The sequence below is a fragment of the Pseudorca crassidens genome, chromosome 9 (genome assembly GCF_039906515.1).
Source record: "Pseudorca crassidens isolate mPseCra1 chromosome 9, mPseCra1.hap1, whole genome shotgun sequence".
NCBI classification, from domain to species: domain Eukaryota; kingdom Metazoa; phylum Chordata; class Mammalia; order Artiodactyla; family Delphinidae; genus Pseudorca; species Pseudorca crassidens.
In genome coordinates this window covers 8,248,901-8,267,940 of record NC_090304.1, presented here as the reverse complement: position 1 = coordinate 8,267,940, position 19,040 = coordinate 8,248,901, and the positions used below count along the sequence as shown (strand labels likewise).

The window sequence follows — 19,040 nt, the reverse complement described above, 5'->3', positions numbered from 1 at the left end:
AAAGGCTAGGAGATCTGTTAGGTTAGAGTTGGTACCCAACATGGTGGGGATTTTGAGGATGGCCAGTGCCAGGCAGGGCTCCCCTTGGGGGTCTGAGAGCCTGGGGCAGAGGCCTGTAGGGCTGGCTCCTCCTTGACTGACCCCTCCTCCCCCAGAAGCAGCTCCATCTCTTTCTGGGTTTCTAGGTGACTTGGCTGGCCCCTCTGGATGAGTTCTACTTTAAACCTGCTGCTGCTACTGTCTCTGTATTGGAGGGGCTCCCACAGGGGCCCCCAGGCAGGAGCCCCCCCAGCCAAGCCCTGCGGGAGGGGCTGCAGCCCCCACCCATCTCAGTGCCCATGCGCCTTCCCCGCTCCCGTCCCTGGCATGCAGCAGATTTCAGGACACCTGCTGTGGGCCAGGAGTGGCAGAGCCTCTCCTCGACCCTCCTTGTTCGTGGACACCCAGGAGGCTTCTGACCCCTCTGGGCAAACGACCAGCTGTCCCCTTCTCAGTTTGCAGTCGAGAGCCCCGCAGGGACAGGCTCCAGGTTGAGCTGTGGGGGGTTGTCTGCGGAACAAGAAGGGCGCTGTTCCAGGGCTCGCTCTGGAAAGCCAGGGTGCTTGGGTCCTCAGAGGAGGCGACAGGCGCCGGGCCTCCCCGGGCTAGGGACGGGGGAGGGGCGCCCGCCGGCGGAAGGCCCATTAGCTTGCTAATTGCTCCCAGGGAGGGGAGGGCGGGTACCGAGCTGCTGCAGAAGGGGGTGAGGCGAAGTGAGGGCACAGAGGGGGGTGGGAGTGTCTTTTCCAGCGCTCAGCTAAGTGCTGCAGGAGTGGGGTGGGTGGCAGGTCTCTGCGGCCCCAGGCACAAGTCCTGCTCTCCGGTAGTACCCCCCGCCCCTGCCCCTCAGAAACCTTAGCGGGCCGACCCCGGCCGGTCTTCGGCAGCGCCCTCTGCACGCAGTCCCTCCAGCTGCACCCCAACAGCCTCCCCGCCCCAAAGCGCCTTCCTCCAACCCCGAGCGGGTTCAGCTGAGCCACCCCCAGCGAAGTGCCCCAGTCCGGGCGTGCCTCTGCCCCATCCCTCCTCTGGTTGCAGTCGCCACCCCGGCCGCCAGGGGGAGCCGACGCGGGGCGGGCGGGCCCGACGCCGGGGGAGGGGGCGGTGCCGCTGCGGCCCCGCCCCCGCCCCGCCCCGGCCGGGCCCCGCCGATTCTCTGGTCTGTCCCGGACAGACTGGCGGGCGGGCGGGCGGTGACGCCGCCGGGCCGGAGCGGGCCGCGCGGGAGCGCGCGGAGGGAGCAGCGGCGCCGTCGGGTCCCCGTCGGGGCTCCGTGGGTCTCCGACCCGCCCCCGGCCCAGCTATGGCGGGCGCCAGGCCCGGCGTCCACGCGCTGCAGCTGGAGCCGCCCACCGTCGTGGAGACCCTGCGGCGCGGGAGTAAGTTCATCAAATGGGACGAGGTAAGTGCAGGGGCCCCCTGCTCCGCCCAGATCCGGGGACTCCCTCACCCCAGCTCCGCCAGCCGCCGGGGACCCCCAGCCCAGACTAGCCTGGCCACCGCGCCCCCCCCCCCCACAATCCCAGCCTGGCTGCGCTCCGGAAACTTGAGTCCCCAGTCGTCCTCGTAATGAAGACTCTGTCCCCCACCCCCCACTCCCTCATCTACGGAAAATATGGCATTCATTCCTTGGCCCAGAGATTTCGAACCCCAATAAATTCCAGCCCCCCTATTTTCTCTGGCCCTTCTCACCTCTCCCGGCCGGTCTAATTCTGGTTCCCCCAACCCTGGCCTGGTCCCCAGACCCCTGCCCGGCACTGGACAGTCTGGCTGAAGAACCATAGCCCCCAGTCTGGTTCAGTGTACCCCCATTCTGAGTGGGTGCCTCTGGGACCCTACCCTTCCCAGTGCCCTAGTCTGAACATTCTTCTCCATTCATCACTTTTTCACCCTATTCTGGCTGGCACCCCTTTGCCCTGCTTCTGGATCCCAGCCCAGCTCGCTGCTCAGGTGGGAGCACCAAGTCACCCCCCCCTAGTGGAGACTGTGCCCCCCCCAAGTTCCTCCACCCCGGGGGAACTTTGCTCTCCACTCCTTAGCATCGGGACTTTGAACCCCAATAGATCCTGACTCCCCCTCCCCACCACCCTTTACCTGACCTGCCCCTGGAGCTTCCCAGAGGCCCCGCTCCCACCTGCGGCTCTGCGAGCTGTCCTGCACCTCACCCTCGTTTACACACCGCCCCCTCCTCTGCCCCCTGGGCCCCTCCTTCCCCAGGGCTTTCCCCCCCGCCTGCCTGAGCTGCCTTGCTGCTCCTTCCCAGACAGGCCGGAGGCCTGGAAGACTCGGCTCCTTTCCGGCTGGGTGGGGCGGGTAGGCGTGGGAGCTGGGGGGAGGGGCTTGGGGCGTGGCCTGAGGTAACAGGTGTGCCGTAGAGGGGTGCCCCGGCGCCCCTGGGGCTAGGGGAGACCCCTCCCCCCAGGCCGGCTTGAAGGGAAAAGTTTCTCCTTTTCCTTCCAGTGTGATAAACCCAAATAAGGAAGTGGGAACAGGGAGAGGGCCCTGGGGGTGGGGTAGGGGTTGCTGACAGGGACTTGGGGCCTGAGAACCTGGGGCCTGGGCTGCCTTTGAAGACCAGACCCCTGAGGAGGGGGAGAGGGAGACCCTGGAGGCAGTACCCACAGAACTCCCCCCTCATCACACTCCTGGGGGGCCCTGAGCCCAGGGCAGGGTTGGTAATCCCAGAGAGGGGCTAAGGATGGGTGTCAGCACAGTGAGGTGGGGAGGCCCGAGCATCCCAACAGTTCCCAAGCCTCCTAGCCCCTCTGCCCCCAGATCAACCTCCTGTCCTTTGTAAGTAAAGGCTGAGATGGGCGGGGCTAGTGCGGTCCCCATTCTCCAGAAGATGAAAACTGAGTCTGGAGAAGGGAGGCTAATCCCAGGCCCCACAGTGGGGTTGTGGCTGAGGTCAGGAGCTGGGAGTCTGGCAGGGGTCCTAGTTCCCTGCTTCCCAAACCTCGGGACTCTGGAGCCATACTGCCTGCATGCAAATCTTGGCTCCTCTTCTTGACGTTAGGCAAGCTAGGTAGTCTCTCTGTGCCTCAGTCTTCTCACCTGTAAGCTGGGAAGAACAAGAGTGCAAACCTCATAGGTTGTTAGGAGGACTAAGTGAGCTCCTAGATATTGAGTGCTTAGACCCGGACCTGGCAAGCAGTAGGGGCAGCGTGAGGGTGAGCTGTTGTTACGACCATAGGATCGTCCACCAGTGAGCAGCAGTTTGGGGTGGCACCAAGGTGAGGCAGCGTCTTCTCTTGGCCTGGGCCAGGAGAGTTCTACCTGGAGCCACTTGGTCACTTGGGCCCTGGCCGAGTCTAAGCCTCTGATGACACCACCCCCTCCCCCACTGCTGCTGGTCCTGAGTCACACAGGGTGGCCCTCCTCAGAAAATGGGGCCAGTGCACCCTTTTCTACCCTCCTGCCAGCCAGGGCTGTTTGAGTGAGAACAGAATTCACTGTCTAGTCCTGAGGGCAGGGTGAGTCCCTTTCCGAGGGGACTTAGTCTGTGCTCTGTAAGGTGGGGTGAGCCTCGAAGCTGTGAGGCTCCAGTGGGGCGCAGGGTTGGGGGGGTAATGGACTTTGAAGCAGATGTAAGGGGTGGCTGGTCGTCATGGGGACCCGAGGGACACAGAAGGACCATGGGGGTCAGGCTTCCAAACCCTCTTCTTTCATTCCATAAATATTCCCAAGGGGGCTGTGAGGGTTTCAGCCATCAGGGAGCTCTCAGACCTTATGAGGAAACTGAGCCCAGGCTTGGGGTCTGGGGAGGCCTCCCCAAGGAGGCAGGCCAGGTTTCAGGGATAGAGAAGGAAGGGAGAATATCCTCGCAAAGGAACAGTGATGCAAAGACTGGAGGTGGGGAATGGGTAGTTAGTGGTCCATGTGACAGAGTCTTAGGGCAAGAGAGCAGTGGGGCTGGGAGGGGACTAGGACCTCAGCTTTGTCCTGAGGACTGCAGGGAGCCACAAAGGACCTGTGGGCTGGCTTGAGGCTTCGTCTTCGCTACTGAGAGAAAGACTGGGTGGGGTGGGGGTGGGGGGATGGCCCCAGGGTGTCCAGGGACCAAACCTGGGCGGCAGCCCTTACCCCCTGACCCCTGCCGTCCGTCTCGTCCCCAGGAGGCCTCCAGTCGGAACCTGGTAACTCTGCGCGTGGACCCCAGTGGCTTCTTCCTGTACTGGACGGGGCCCAACATGGTGAGGGCGGGTGCTGATGCCGCTTGCTGAGGTCTAGGGCTCCCACCCCAGACCCCCGAAACCACCCCCAGCCCCCGCCCATGGGGGTGGGGCCCTGCTGCTGCCTGACCTCTCCCACGGTTCCCTGGACAGGAAGTGCTAAGGGCGGGGGCTGAGGCTGGGGCTCCAGCAGGGGGTGGACACTCCCTGGCCTGCGTGGGGAGCTTGGGGGCTCCCAGCTGTCACCCTGTAGCCTCTCAGACGTCCCCTGGCATCTGGTTTCCCCAGGAGGTGGACACACTGGACATCAGTTCCATCAGGGACACGAGGACAGGCCGTTATGCCCGCCTACCCAAGGTGAGTGATGGGGGCCCAGGACTCAGGATGGGAGTGAGGCCGTGGGGGATGGGGACAACCCTCTTCACCCTTGGCTCTCACCTACTCAGGACCCCAAGATTCGGGAGGTGTTGGGCTTTGGGGGCCCTGATGCCCGGTTGGAGGAGAAGTTGATAACAGTGGTGGCTGGGCCAGACCCGGTGAATACATCGTTTTTGAACTTCATGGCCGTGCAGGATGACACAGCCAAGGTGGGCTGGGATTGATGGCTCGGCCTGGGGGAGCTGCAGCCTCACTTGCTGAGTCAGCCATCACTTAGTAGGCACCTGTTCTGTACTAGGCTGTCCTCTGCCCCGTTTCTAATCATCCTCTTACAAAGTGGTATTTAAGCACTTAGTGCGTACCAGACCTAGTTCTGGGCATGGGCTGTGGCTGGGCCAGCCCCTCTGTGCCCCCCTCACGCCCTCCCCCCGGATCCTGACCCCTCAGGTCTGGTCCGAGGAGCTGTTCAAGCTGGCTATGAACATCCTGGCTCAGAACGCCTCCCGGAACACCTTCTTGCGCAAAGCGTGAGCCCTGGGCCTGCCCCGGGGCGGCCGGGTTGGGGGGGTGCATCGGGGACAGGGGGGGGTTCAGGTAGCTGTTCCCAGGGCGTGACCCTTCTACCTGTGTCCCCAGGTACACGAAGCTGAAACTGCAGGTGAACCAGGATGGACGGATCCCGGTCAAGAAGTGAGCGCCCCTTTCCCTTAGCACCTCCTCTGCTTCTCTGACCTTGGTGACCTTTGCCCCCACTGACCCTAACCCCTCCCATCTGCTCAGCATCCTGAAGATGTTCTCAGCAGACAAGAAGCGGGTAGAAACTGCGCTGGAATCCTGTGGCCTCAATTTCAACCGGGTGAGGGGGCTGGGGACAGGGGCCGGGGTTGGGGGGTGTCACAGTGGGCGCCAGCTCTTTGAGGGCTGGCTGTCCCTGGGTTCTCACCCTTCACTCCTGGCCCCTAGAGCGAGTCCATCCGGCCTGACGAGTTTTCCTTGGAAATCTTCGAGCGGTTCTTGAACAAGCTTTGTCTGCGGCCGGACATTGACAAGATCCTGCTGGAGATGTGAGCAGGGCTGGGCCTGCCTCCCAGCCCCCCATACGCCATGTCTGGCCTCTGCTGGCGTTCCCTCCAGTTCAAGGGAGGGGAATCGGAGCTGTCGGGGTCTCTGCGTGCTGGAGCTGTGCCTGTGCTCAGAGCTGCCTTGCCTGGGGCTCTGTCATGGACAGTTCTGTGCTGACCCTTGGCCACTGGGGCTGAGGACCCAGTGGCTCAGACGTGTGGTCGGTGAGGGCTGGAGCTGAGATCGGGTCCAGGATCTGGAAGCATGGTGTGGCGGGCCAAGCACTTGGTGGCTTCCAAAGCCCTTGCTGATACCAATGGCAGCACCAAATGGTTAGGAGGGCGGATGGAGAAACTGAGGCCCAGAGGGGCCAGCGACTTGCCCAAGTCCCAGTCAGAGGGTTCTGGAGCCAGACCCGGCCTTCTGACTCCTCGCAGGGTGAGGGTTTGGAGCAGGGGCTGGTGAGGCTCCCGCCTGACTCCACTTCCCGCTCCCTCCAGAGGCGCCAAGGGCAAACCATACCTGACACTGGAGCAGCTCATGGACTTCATCAACCAGAAGCAACGGGACCCGAGGCTCAATGAAGTGCTGTACCCGCCTCTGCGGCCCTCCCAGGCCCGGCTGCTTATCGAGAAGTATGAGCCCAACCAGCAATTCCTGGAGAGAGGTGAGCCGGCGTGGGAGCTGGGGGCAAGGCGGGAGGGCCCCAGCTGCCCCTGCTGACCCCACCCCGCCCCCAGACCAGATGTCCATGGAGGGCTTCAGCCGCTACCTGGGAGGTGAGGAGAACGGCATCCTGCCCCTAGAGGCTCTGGATCTGAGCGCAGACATGACCCAGCCGCTCAGTGCCTACTTCATCAACTCCTCACACAACACCTATCTCACTGGTGAGCAAGCCCATCTAGCATGACCTCTGCCCTCTGCCCTCTGGCCCTTAGACTGCTTCCCTCCTTTTGGGGTGGCCCCTGCTAGGGATACACGCCTGGAACAGACTGCCTGCCCTGGGGAGTGGGCTTCTGTGGAAGGGTTTCTCGGGGTGGTCCAGGAGGCTTCCCCGGGGGAAGGGCTGAGGCCTGCATCTGCCCCGCGAAGGAACAGCCTGTGCATAGGCCCGGGGGCAGGAGGCCCTTTGGTGCTCTTAAGCAGAAAGGCGGCTGAGAGGTGGGGTGGGGCGGGGTGGGGCAGGGTGGGGCGGGGTGGGGCAGGGTGGGGCGGGGACTGGGGCAGGTAGAGATGAGAGGGACCCAGGGGGCACAGAAGGAATGGGAAGAATTTGGACTGATCCTAAGTGCGTGGGAAGGCTTCTTGCAAGGTGTTTAGCAGGGGGAGGTGATGTGACCTGGTATGTTTTTAGAAGGATGATGCCAGGTGCTTCGCAGAGATTGGATGGGAGGCGGGGAGGAGCCTGCTGTCCCCAGGAGGAGGTGATGGAGGCTGTTCCAGGGCAGCAGCGGTGGAGGGAGGAAAGGGAAGCAAGGGGCCATGGGGGTGTTGGGGCTGACTCCTCGGTTCAGGCTGGTGGGATGGGGGGTGGCGGGTGTTTATCTGAGAGAGGGTGAGACCTGGAGGAGGAACCAGCCTGTCAGCCAGTGCTGGTGGATGCCGACTCTACCCGGCTTTGGGACTTTGCGGGGAGATGGTGCTGGTTCCGCAGTGAATTAAGGAGTGGTCAGAAGCTGGCCAGACAGAGCGTGCCAGGGCCAGGCCACCCCCGGGGATCTGCGTCCCCAGCATGGCCCCGTTCAGCGCAGGCCTGGGGAAGAGGGTGAGGCTGGCGGGGTGGCCGTGGTGACGGAGCCTCGCCCCCAGCGGGGCAGCTGGCGGGAACCTCGTCGGTGGAGATGTACCGGCAGGCACTGCTGTGGGGCTGCCGCTGCGTGGAGCTGGACGTGTGGAAAGGGCGGCCGCCTGAGGAGGAGCCCTTCATCACCCACGGCTTCACCATGACCACGGAGGTGCCGCTGCGAGATGTGCTGGAGGCCATTGCGGAGACCGCCTTCAAGACCTCGCCCTACCCTGTCATCCTCTCCTTTGAGAACCATGTGGACTCGTGAGTGGGCCCCTGACCCTGGGACCCCGATCCTGGCCTGGGGACCCCTGATGACCCAGAGACAACCACCTCACCATGGCACTGCTCCTGTGACCTCTGACCCTGGGATCTTTCACTGACCCTGCCGGCCTCTGACCTACCCTGGGGACCTCAGCTTCACCCCAAGAACCTCTGACCTCTGACCTTGGCCCCACAGGGCAAAGCAGCAGGCCAAGATGGCTGAGTACTGCCGCTCCATCTTTGGGGACGCGCTGCTCATCGACCCCCTGGACAAGTACCCGGTATGGGGCTCAGAGCCAGGGCGGGGCATGGGGGTGAGGGCGCCCAGCAAACCCTGACCTGTCCGTGCCCACCAGCTGGCCCCGGGCGTCCCCCTGCCCAGCCCCGAGGACCTGATGGGCCGCATCCTGGTGAAGAACAAGAAGCGACACCGGCCCAGCACTGGCGTTCCCGACAGCTCCGTGCGCAAGCGGCCGCTAGAGCAGAGCAACTCGGCCCTGAGTGAGAGCTCCGCTGCCACCGAGCCCTCCTCGCCCCAGCTCGGTACGGCCCCGGCCTGACCTTCGACCCCAGTCCTGACCCTAACCTCCCACTTCACTGAGCTCAGCCCTCCCCGGGGATGCTCTTTCTGCTCCCAACCTGACCTCCCTCCTCATCAAGCCGCTCACCACCTCTCAGCTGAGTATGGGACCTCTGACCCCTGACCCCAGGTGCTCACCTCACTGAACTTCACCCCAGTTGGATTTGGCTCCATCCACCTCCTGACCCCTCGATCTCAACCTCCACCTCGCACCTCACAGAGCCCTCCCCCTCAACCAGGTTATGACTCTGAATTCTGACCTCTGATCTCAATCACCTCTGACCTAAAGCACCTCTCTCCTGAGACCCCTACTGAGTCAACCCACCCAGCTGGTTCTCATTTCAGCTCACCCTGGACCTCTCACTTTACTGAGGTCCCGCTTACATCCGACCCGAGTGCTCACCTCACTAAGCGCCCTCACTGGGTGTGGCCCTCACTGAGCCCTGACTTGGAGCCCCACCTTGTCATCCTCTACCCCCACCGTCAAGGCTGTTGTACCCCAATTCTCACCTTTCTGACCCACGCTACCTATCTCCCTGCTGGATATAACTCTGCATCCTGATCTTTGACCTTTGATTTGTCTATACCACCGTTCGGTTTGATCCCATCCAGCTGCTGAGCTCCCCCCGTCCCCCAGCCACACTGCCCTGAGAGTGCCCCTTGACTCCGTGAGCCGCCTCTACATGCTGGGCACAACTCCTCCTGGCTCCTGTGTGTCTGTGTGTGCCCTGACCCCCGACCCCCTGTGGCCTTGTCCTCTGCAGGGTCCCCCAGCTCTGACAGCTGCCCAGGCCTGAGCAATGGGGAGGAGGCGGGCCTTGAGAAGCCCAGCCTGGAGCCTCAGAAGTCTCTGGGTGAGGAGAGTTTGCAGCGGGGCCCCGATGCCCTTGGATCTGCCTACCGTGAGGATGAGGAAGAGGATGAGGAAGAGGAGGAACAGACGGACCCCAAAAAGCCGACCACCGATGAGGTCAGGCCTACAGGCAGGAAGAGGGGGTGGCGGCACATCTTCACTTCCCAAGTGTTTGCTGAGCCCTGACTGTGCCGGGCACAGCACCAGGTGCTGGGTCCGCTCGCGATCAGATGTTACCCCTGCCCTCCCAGAGTTCAGAGGGGGGTGTGTGTGGAGTGAGGGAGGGATCTCAGATAAACAGGCACGGAAGCGAGTGTGAAATTGTGTTCAGGACGTGGGCCGGGAGGGGGAGTCGGACCTCAGCAGGGGTGTTGGGTGAGCAGATCTGAGGAAGAGGGAGCACCGTGCAAAGGCCCTGTGGCAGGGCCAGAGAGTGCAGGGGGAGGGGGCAGTGCAAGACGAGGGAGCGCTGAGTTTTGAGGAGAGAAGGTGACAGAAAAGGTCAATCATGAGATTGGGTTTGAGAGGGGCCCAGAGTGGGGAAGGGTGTGGGCAGCCATGGTCGAGCTCAGGTAGCAGGGGTTGAGTCTGAGGCTCTTGTGAGCCACCAGTAGGAGATGGCAGGTGGTGGTTGGAAAATGAGACTGGGGATGGAAATTTGGGGCTCATCTGCGTGTGAATAATTGAACCCCTAGGGTTGGGTGAGGAGTTCCAGCTTCCAAGGATCAGGGAGATAGAAGGCAAACCAGGAAGGTGGGGTCCAGGGCACATCAGAGAGGCCCAGAGAGAAGGCTGCGGGACAGATGGGACCAGGACTGACAGGCGTGGCCAGGCTGGGGTCTTTGCTGGGAGAACTGGGCAGTGTGATTGCAGGGCTGGGAGGAGGGTCAGTGCCTCCTCTGTGGTGGGGGGCAGGTGAGGGAACTTCCAACTGATGGCTGGGGGCTATGGGACCGCTGACCCTGCATTTGGGGGCCACAGGGCACTGCCAGCAGTGAGGTCAATGCCACTGAGGAAATGTCGACGCTTGTCAACTACATCGAGCCCGTCAAGTTCAAGTCCTTTGAGGCTGCTCGAAGTGAGTGGGGTGAGAGGTGGAGGAGTGGGAGGGGGTCTGGCCCTGCCAGGCCTGACCCCCTCCCACTCCCCACCCCCCAGAGAGGAACAAGTGCTTTGAGATGTCATCCTTTGTGGAGACCAAGGCCATGGAGCAACTGACCAAGAGCCCCATGGAGTTTGTGGAGTATCCTTCCGCGTTGCTAGGGCTGGCGGGGTGGGACTCCTCACTCGGAGGCTGGCTCAGATGTTCTGACCCCACTCGCAGCACCTGCGCAGGATCCTGATGCTCTAGCACCCCGGTCTGGGTTTTGAGCAGGCCTGGGAGACTGTGCAGGGCCTAGGCGGAGAAGCGGGGGACTGAAGGGGCAGCTTGAGCAAAGGCGGGGAGGTGGGTTCACAGGAGCTGAGGATGGGCCTGGAGCACTGGGCTCGAGGCAGAAGGCGGTGCCGCCACCCGTCGGGGCCAGTACCCGGCGTGGCCCTTGACTGCCAACCTCAGATACAACAAGCAGCAGCTCAGCCGCATCTACCCCAAGGGCACACGCGTGGACTCGTCCAACTACATGCCCCAGCTCTTCTGGAATGTGGGCTGCCAGCTCGTCGCGCTCAACTTCCAGACCCTGGGTGAGTGCTGGCCTGCCTTGACCTTTGACCTCTGGCCCCCCCGCCTCACTGACCTCTGCCCCATGACCCTGTTCCTCTTGACTGAAGGGGCCTCTGACTGTCTAATCCCAGATCCGCAAACCCAGCCGAGACCTTGGCTGACCCTAACTCCTGACCTTGGCTGACCCTAGACCTTGTCCACTCTTTCCTGATCCTTGATGCCATTTGATCCGACCTGAACGACTCCTGGTCCCCCCTCTGCACGGCACTGTTCTTCCTGACTCCTGACCCCATCTGACCTGCTGACCCTTGCCCTCCCCCTGTTGCCCCCAGACGTGGCCATGCAGCTCAACGCGGGCGTGTTCGAGTACAACGGGCGCAGTGGCTACCTACTCAAGCCCGAGTTCATGCGGCGGCCGGACAAGTCCTTTGACCCCTTCACCGAGGTCATCGTGGATGGCATCGTGGCCAATGCCGTGCGGGTCAAGGTGGGGCCAGGGAGGGTTCAGGCCAGGGTGTCCTGGGGACGGGACTCTCAGCAGCCACCTCACCCTCCTGGCCCCCCAGGTGATCTCGGGGCAGTTCCTGTCCGACAGGAAGGTGGGCATCTACGTGGAGGTGGATATGTTCGGCCTCCCTGTCGACACGCGGCGCAAGTACCGCACTCGGACCTCTCAGGGGAACTCGTTCAACCCCGTGTGGGATGAGGAGCCCTTCGACTTCCCCAAAGTGAGCCCCGCGCCTGCGCCCTCCCCGGCACAGGGAGCTGCAGCCCAGACCTGCCGGGCTGTCTTAGTGGGGGGACGGGAACCAGGAGCGTTGGTGGCGGTTGGGGATGTGAAGGTGGTTGTGCCCCAGCACCTCAAGGCTGGGCCTGTCACTTCCAGGCCCCACCCTGGGTCCTGCATGTCCCAGCATCAGGCTCACACTCCCTTCCCTGTGTGGGGTGAGAGGAGAGGACAGGAAGCTGAGACAGCAGGAGGTCCCACAGCTCCCGTTGGCGCCCACCCCATCTCCCAGGCAGGAGGGACTTGCTCCAAGCTCACCCCAGCTTCTCCCTGCCCCCCAAATGGATGGGCCCTCTGCAGCCTGCTGGGGTGGGGTGTGGCCTCAGGCCCAGACGCATGCCAGTTTCTAAGCTGGCAATGACCAGGCCTGTCCCACCATAGCGATGCCTGGAGAGGTCCATCTGCCTGTTCTCTTGACTCAGGGCTCTGGTGGAAGCTGGTCATCCCTTTGGCGAGGTCACAGAGGTGTGGGTCCACCACTGGCTCAGTGACGATGGTGACTGATGGTCAGTGGTTGGGTCAGATTGTCCAAGGGCCCACTCTGGGTGTCGGCCTTGGTGGCTGTGGTCAGCTGCAGCTCAGACCAGTCTGGGCCCTCAGGTGGTGCTGCCCACGCTGGCTTTGCTGCGCATCGCGGCCTTTGAGGAGGGTGGCAAGTTCGTGGGGCACCGGATCCTGCCTGTCTCTGCCATCCGCTCAGGTGAGGCCACCTGGGCTCTGGGCAGCGTGGGGGGCAGGGTGTGTGGGGACCTATCGGGGCGCAGCCACCTTGCCCTCCTGCCCTCCCAGGGTACCACTACATCTGCCTGCGGAACGAGGCCAACCAGCCGCTGTGCCTGCCGGCCCTGCTTGTCTACACTGAGGCCTCTGACTACATTCCCGATGACCACCAAGGTGAGCTGGAGGGAGCTGGGGCGGGGCAGACCAGGCAGTGTGGGGACAAGGACACCACCAGGGCCTGGGAGTGGCTGAGACTGGTGGCCCCAACTGAGGGTGGAAAACAGAGCTGAGGGTGGGTTCTGTGCTCCCTCCGTCCCTCTGTGAGACCAGAGCCGGGGAAGGCTGGTCTGGAGGCTGGCTCCGGGGGTGCTATCTCTGAGACCCTTGCCCTCTGCTCCCGCCCAGACTACGCAGAGGCCCTGATCAATCCCATCAAGCACGTCAGCCTGATGGACCAGAGGGCCAAGCAGCTGGCTGCCCTCATTGGGGAGAGTGAGGTGAGCCGGGGCAGGCCGGGGGCAGGCGGCAGGCAGCAGGGCTCAGGCTCACCCGGACCCTGGGGGCCCCTGGGGGTCGGCGTGTGGGTGGGGTAGGGAGGTGAGGGCTGACCTCTGGGCCCACCCTGCAGCCTTCTCTGCTCTCCTCCACCTGCACTGTCCCATGCCACTCCCAGCTGGTGGTCTGGCTCTTCTCCCCAAGTGGGGCTGTTCCCTGCCTGCTGCAGACGCTAACTTCATGCAGTTACCCACACCCACACTGTCCCTCCAACCCTGGGCTCCGCCTCCAGCGCTGGCTTTTCCGCCCTGGTGCAGGGCAGCGTGGGGCTTCAGGGCTCCCTTGTTCAATAGGCTCAGCAGTCTTCCGTTACTCTCCACATTTTAAGGAGGTGGAAACCACCCCTTTTGCATGAGAAAGGCCTTCAGGACAGTCCTGGGCTAGAGCTCTTCCTGCTGCCAGCGGGTTCGAGGCCAGGGTGCAGGGTTCAGCCACAGCCGCTTCACCAGGGCATCTGGAAATCCTGGGAGCCGGGCAGTGGCTTCTGCGGGGAGGGGTCAGGAGCAGAGGCGCGCCGCAGATCTAGACCCGGTCTCACGGGGCCCTGCGGCAGGCAGGGAAGAGAGACGGCTGTCTAGAGCTGTTAGTGGGAGAGGCTGGTGCCCACTCTGTGGTCACTTCCTTCATTGATTTAATCAGGAGCTAAGCAACGAGGAAGATGAGCAGCTGTGGGCAAGGGTGGAGGGGGACTTGGAGAGGGGAGGAAACGGGGCTGGCCTAAGGCTTTCCGGAACAATCTGGAAGCTCCTAAGCATATGCAGTGAGGCCTGGCATCCCAGAGACACGACCTCACGTTATCTTCTTCATGCCTCACGTGGAAAGAGGGGTTGGAAATGCTCATTTTCTACCTCTTGTTCTCATGGAGTTGTCCCAGCAGCCCCACATTACAGAGGAGGAGTCCAGGGCCAGGCAGGCTGAGGGAGGTTGTGAAGGACAGAAAGGTCTGGAGACGGGGAATTCCCTGGCGGTCCAGTGGTTAGGACTCCGCACTTTCACTGCTATGGGCCCGGGTTTGGTCCCTGGTCGGGGAACTAAGATCCCACATGCCAAGTGGCGTGGCCAAAAAAAAAAAAAAGGGTCTGGAGAGAGCAACGTTTCTGGAAAGAGCATAGAGCATTCTACTTTCTCCCCCACAGGCTCAGGCTGGCCTAGAGACAAGCCAGGAGGCCCAGTCTCAGCAGCCAGGGTCCCAACTGACCCCAAACCCCACACCCAGCCCACTGGACGCCTCCCCCCGCCGGGCCCCAGGCCCCATCACCTCCTCCACCAGCACCTCCCTCAGCAGCCCAGGTGAGGGCCAGCCTGGAGTGGGCGCAGGGACATAGCTCTGCTGCTGGCTCCTCCAGCTTCTGACAGACTTGCTTCTGCTCTCCAGGTCAGCGTGATGACCTCATTGCCAGCGTCCTCTCAGGTAGGGGGCAGGCCTGTTCTGAGGGCGGGGCTACTCCTGGAGGGGGCAGGTGCTCCTGCAGGGTTGGTCTGCCCCAGCCCGGCCCGGCCCGGCCCATCTTTGCTCTGCTGCCCACAGAGGTGGCCCCGGCCCCGCTGGATGAGCTCCGAGGCCACAAGGCCCTGTTGAAGCTCCAGAGCCGGCAAGAGCGAGACTTTCGAGAGCTGCACAAGAAGCATCAGCGGAAGGCGGTTGCCCTCACACGCCGGTTGCTCGACAACCTGGCCCAGGCCCAGGCCGAGAGCAGGTGCCGGCACCGGCCGGGTGTCCTGTGAGTGTCCAGCCTGCCTGTGTGCAAGTGTGCTGCGTGCATGGATGTGAATATGAGAATGTGTGTGCACATGGGTTTTTGCACTAGGTGGGCGTGGAGGGACGGCCAAGCGCTGCCCCTTGACCCCAGGGAGGAGGGTTTGGTGCGAGGAAGACAGAGGAATCTGGGTCCCACCCTCTTTCCGCCAGGGAGCGATACCTTTTTTGAAGTCCCCGTAAGAGTGTGTTTCCAGAGACTGTTGCCCAAACAGTCTCCCAACATTTGGGTGGAGCTAACAGGCCTCCTCATTGGCGTAACAGATCCCACCCCCGTGGGCTGCCATCTCCCATTGCCTGCTGGAGTATGCCCTGTCCCCCTGCCCTCCCAGCCCAAGTCCATGTGACGACCTGAGCATCACCCAGAGGGGTTCTCCCCACAGAGGCGGGGAGGACGAGAGGGAGGAGGAGGAAGAGGTGAAGAGGTATCAAGAGTTCCAGAAGAAGCAGGTGCAGTGTCTGCTGGAGCTGAGGGAGGCCCAGGCGGACACAGAGGCCGAGCGGAGGCTGGAGCACTTGAGACAGGTGAGGGGGACGTGTGGCAGTGGGGGAGAGGCTGCCTCCTGGACAGGCCTGTCACAGCCCGTGTCACCTGTTGGCCACCTGTGTCTATAGGCTCAGCAGAAGCTCAGGGAGATTGTCATGGATGCTCACACCACTCAGTGCAAGAGACTGAAGGAGATGAACGAGAGGTGAAGGCAGGGGATCTCATGGGCAGACGGGGGATACTCCCTGGTGCCAGGAGGAGGGCAGAGACCCCAGTCCTGCCATTGAGGCTTCCTCTTCCCCCACTGGCTCCTCCAGGGAGAAGAAGGAACTGCAGAAGATCCTGGACAGGAAGCGCCACAACAGTATCTCAGAGGCAAAGACCAGGGAGAAACATAAGAAGGAGGCGTAAGGGCATCAGGGCCGGGAGCCATTTGGGCGCTGGGCAGGCCGGGCCGGGTGCCTGGGCACTGAGCCCATCCTGCCTTGCTCCTGTGCAGGGAACTGACAGAGATTAACCGTCGACACATCACTGAGTCGGTCAACTCCATCCGTCGGGTGAGTGAAGTTCAGGTGCCACCCTAGCCCACCCCTGTTCCTTCAGTCATCGTAAACCTGTATCCTGGGGGCCAGCCTGGTGCTACGTTGTCCTAGAGGGATTTCTAGAGCCTTTTCCTTTGGGTCTGGAAGGTTTGCTATAAGAGTCATCTCAGGACCCTGTGGCCACACAACTCCGGGAGCCTATGCCTGCCTGACTTCTGTGCCCAGGCAGAGCCCTGGGGTCCGGGCCCCTTCCTTAGAGACCCTTGGCTGAGCCCTTGCCCCCCCACAGCTGGAGGAGGCCCAAAAGCAGCGGCAGGAACGCCTTGTGGCCGCGCAGCAGCAGATTCTCCAACAGCTGACAGAAGAGGAGCCCAAGGTGAGGCCTTGGATGAGGGGCAGGCAGGCAGCAGGTAGGCAGGGCGCCGGGTGGCCTGGCTTTGCCTGTGATACTCTTCTTCCTGCAGCTGCTGGCCCAGCTGGCCCAGGAGTGTCAGGAGCAGCGGGAGAGGCTGCCCCAGGAGATCCGCCGGAGCCTGCTGGGCGAGACACCGGAGGGACTGGGGGACGGGCATCTGGTGGCCTGTGCCAGCAATGGTCACGCGCCTGGGAGCAGTGGGCACCTGTCCGGCGCTGATTCGGAGAGCCAAGAGGAGACTACGAAGCTCTGAACTGGCTGAGCAAGAGGTGGCCACCAGGCCAGGGTGGGCACTGGGAGGAGGGCAGGAGGCTAAGACACTAAATGCTTTTTTTTTTTTTAAACTTTTTATCTTTAGAAATTTTATTTTTTTAAACTGGGGTGAGCACCCCACACTAACTCCCTTCCTTCACCCTCCTGGGGCCCCTTTAATCCCCAGTCCCTCCTTCCTGCCCTCAGTCCTAGGGGAGGTGCTGCGTGGGTCACTGTGGGCCAGAAGGGCCTCGCCCCCAGGACACCCACACCCTAGAGTGGGACTCATTTCCCTCACTTCCCCAGGGAACAGTGGGTGGAGACTTTGAGCTCCGGGAAGTCGGGGTCACGTTCTTTCTCTATCCTTTGGGGATTTTTTTACATGAATAAAAGTGGATTTCAGGGACCCTGTGTGCAGCGTGGTTTGGGGTGGGGCAGTGCTGGAGAGGACTCGGGCCCTAGATCTGGCTCTGCTACTTCTGGAGCCTCAGTTTTCTCATCTATAAAATGGGATTGTGGGGTTGAGGTCAGGCCCCCAACAAAGGGTTGCTGGGTTTCAATCTTGAGACCTCCTTGCCCAGGAACTGCCTGCAGATCTTCCCAGTGACCTGACATCAGAGGCCCTCTGGCCTCCCCCAGGCTTTCCTGCCTCTATGCCCTCTGCCCTGGGCTATCACTCCTGCTCCCCTCTCCTCCCACCACCCCACCCCACCCCACCCCCACCCATTACTGTTCTCCCTCCCGGGCTCTTCTTGTCCTCCCTTCACAGAGGCTCAGGCCTCTGCTTCAGGAAGCCTCCCCTGCACCCTCTTCCTGTTGCCTGATATGACCCAAGCACCCAGCATCTTCCGCTGAGGCTGCTCTGGGCCACACAGGCAGTTGACTGTATCGGGGGATGGACCTGTTAGGGGTGGAGCTGGTCAGCTCAGAACCTGCCCAACATCAGGGGACCTGGGCTCTCAGCAATAGGTGGGCAGTGGATGAGCCTGGAAGTGACCTTGGGAGAAGGGAGGCTGACAGTCACAGACACAGGGGCTAGGAGACGCAGCATCCCCCTCATCCCTGTGAGGGAGACGTTATGCCTGTTTTGCAGATGAGGAAACTGAGGCCACAACTAAGTCAAGACGTCCTGACCTGGAGGCAGGGTGGGCCTGGACCCTCTATGGCAGACTGTCTTCGGCCAGCCTGGAGGACCTGCTCCATGCCTCCCCCTCGTGCCCTGGGACAGCGTGGAGTGGCAGAGACCCCGCAGCGAGGGTGCGGCTGGGTTCTGCAGCAGGGTCAGGCTGCTCCATGCCTCCCCCTCCTGCCTGGGACAGCGTGGAGTGGCAGAGACCCCGCAGCGAGGGTGCGGCTGGGCTCTGCAGCAGGGTCAGGCTGCTCCATGCCTCCCCCTCCTGCCTGGGACAGCGTGGAGTGGCAGAGACCCCGCAGCGAGGGTGCGGCTGGGCTCTGCAGCAGGGTCAGGCTGGCACTTCTTCAAGGCCTCTCCCAGCTTCCTGGCGCTTCCCGGGCTGCCTCCCTCCTCCAGAGGAAGGCAGCCTCTTATCTGAGCTTATCTCCTGCCAATTGAGTGTTTTCTTTCTTTGTTTTTGCTGCAACCTCAGGCAAACAGATGGGGTGGGGAGGCCAGAGAAACAGGATTTCCAGAGCGGGGCCTTCCCAGGGCTGGGGACCTCTGCTTTGGGCGCTGCTCCCTTAGGGTCAGTATCATTGCCCGGGTCTTCCCTGCTTCTGTGGTCAGGTCTTGTCCTAGCCCCAAAGCTGCCCCGTCCAGGCCCCTGAGCAGCTGACTTCCATCTTCCTGACTCCACACATAAACACTACACGTCAGTCGACAGGTCCTCAAAGACCAGGCTAAACTCCAAACTCCTGGGCATGACATTCCGACCCTTGAGAAGCCTGGTCTCTGCAGCTCCCCCATCCTTCCAAGGGTTTACTCTTTCCTCCACTGGGAATGACAGCCCCCTCCCCCATCTCAAGTCTCAGCTCTAGCTCACCTCCTCCCTGAAGCCGTCCCTGACTTTACCCTGCCGGAGGGAGCCGCCCTCAACCCGCTTCCAGGCCCCTGTTATAGCACTGGCTGACAGTAACTCCACTGTGAGAGGCTGGCTTTCCCCTTGCCAGAAAGCTTGGGACAGCAGGGGCTGTGGCGTAATTCATCTCTGTGTACCTAGTACAAAGTGCTGGCTTGTCTGTAGGGGGCGCCAATAAATCTTTCTGAAATTGAGCTCTGAGCTCTGCTCCCAGGTCCTGGTGAAGCTTCTCGGGTTCCCTAGCCATCGCTCTACTCACAGCCCTGACCCGAGCGTTCCACCCCCTCCCCCGCCCTACGCGTCCAGCCAGTTCCCTGAGGAGCGCTGGCCCCAGGCCGGCCACACAGTAGCTGCTCAAAAGGACTGACCCAAATAGGAACAAATGACCCTCCCCTGGGGGACTGCGGCACGGTTTGCAGTGCGTGGAATTCCGGCGGCCAGCCGGCCTGCAGTTCCCAATTACCATATTAGAGATAAGGACCTGGAGGTCCCCGAGGTCCGGTCGCACTCCGCTTCCCGGAGGCCGAGCAGCCGTGGCTCTGCTCGCCGCCTCAACCCCTCTCTGATCTCGGTCCCATGATGTCACTCAGAAACAGCCTCAATTTCCCTTATATATAAAACGAGGGCATCTTTTGAAACTCTGTCAGTGCTACCGCTCCCCCTGCCCGCGAAGCCCCAAGCGACGGACATAGG

The 19,040-nt window shown here is 62.3% G+C and overlaps 1 protein-coding gene across 2 annotated transcripts; it reads left to right on the top strand.

Annotated features, from left to right (window-relative positions):
* The first annotated feature begins 1,236 nt into the window (after positions 1 to 1,236).
* Positions 1,237 to 18,541, top strand: PLCB3 (phospholipase C beta 3). Of its 2 annotated transcripts, XM_067748566.1 has the most exons (32): positions 1,237 to 1,441; positions 4,155 to 4,232; positions 4,500 to 4,568; positions 4,658 to 4,798; positions 5,037 to 5,116; positions 5,226 to 5,279; positions 5,370 to 5,445; positions 5,553 to 5,653; positions 6,152 to 6,318; positions 6,392 to 6,538; positions 7,461 to 7,701; positions 7,898 to 7,982; positions 8,058 to 8,244; positions 9,046 to 9,251; positions 10,116 to 10,212; positions 10,293 to 10,377; positions 10,693 to 10,817; positions 11,130 to 11,284; positions 11,364 to 11,525; positions 12,185 to 12,284; positions 12,374 to 12,478; positions 12,710 to 12,801; positions 13,996 to 14,149; positions 14,235 to 14,270; positions 14,388 to 14,580; positions 14,999 to 15,140; positions 15,231 to 15,307; positions 15,420 to 15,509; positions 15,602 to 15,659; positions 15,934 to 16,020; positions 16,109 to 16,328; positions 17,405 to 18,541. In XM_067748566.1, exons 1-31 carry the CDS (start codon positions 1,343 to 1,345, stop codon positions 16,310 to 16,312), a joined length of 3,693 nt encoding a protein of 1,230 aa, XP_067604667.1. In that variant the 5' UTR covers positions 1,237 to 1,342; the 3' UTR covers positions 16,313 to 16,328; positions 17,405 to 18,541. The 2 variants fall into 2 exon arrangements, with proteins under 2 accessions (XP_067604667.1, XP_067604666.1); XM_067748565.1 differs by lacking the exon at positions 17,405 to 18,541 and having other exon boundaries at positions 16,109 to 16,717.
* The last annotated feature ends 499 nt before the right edge of the window (positions 18,542 to 19,040 follow it).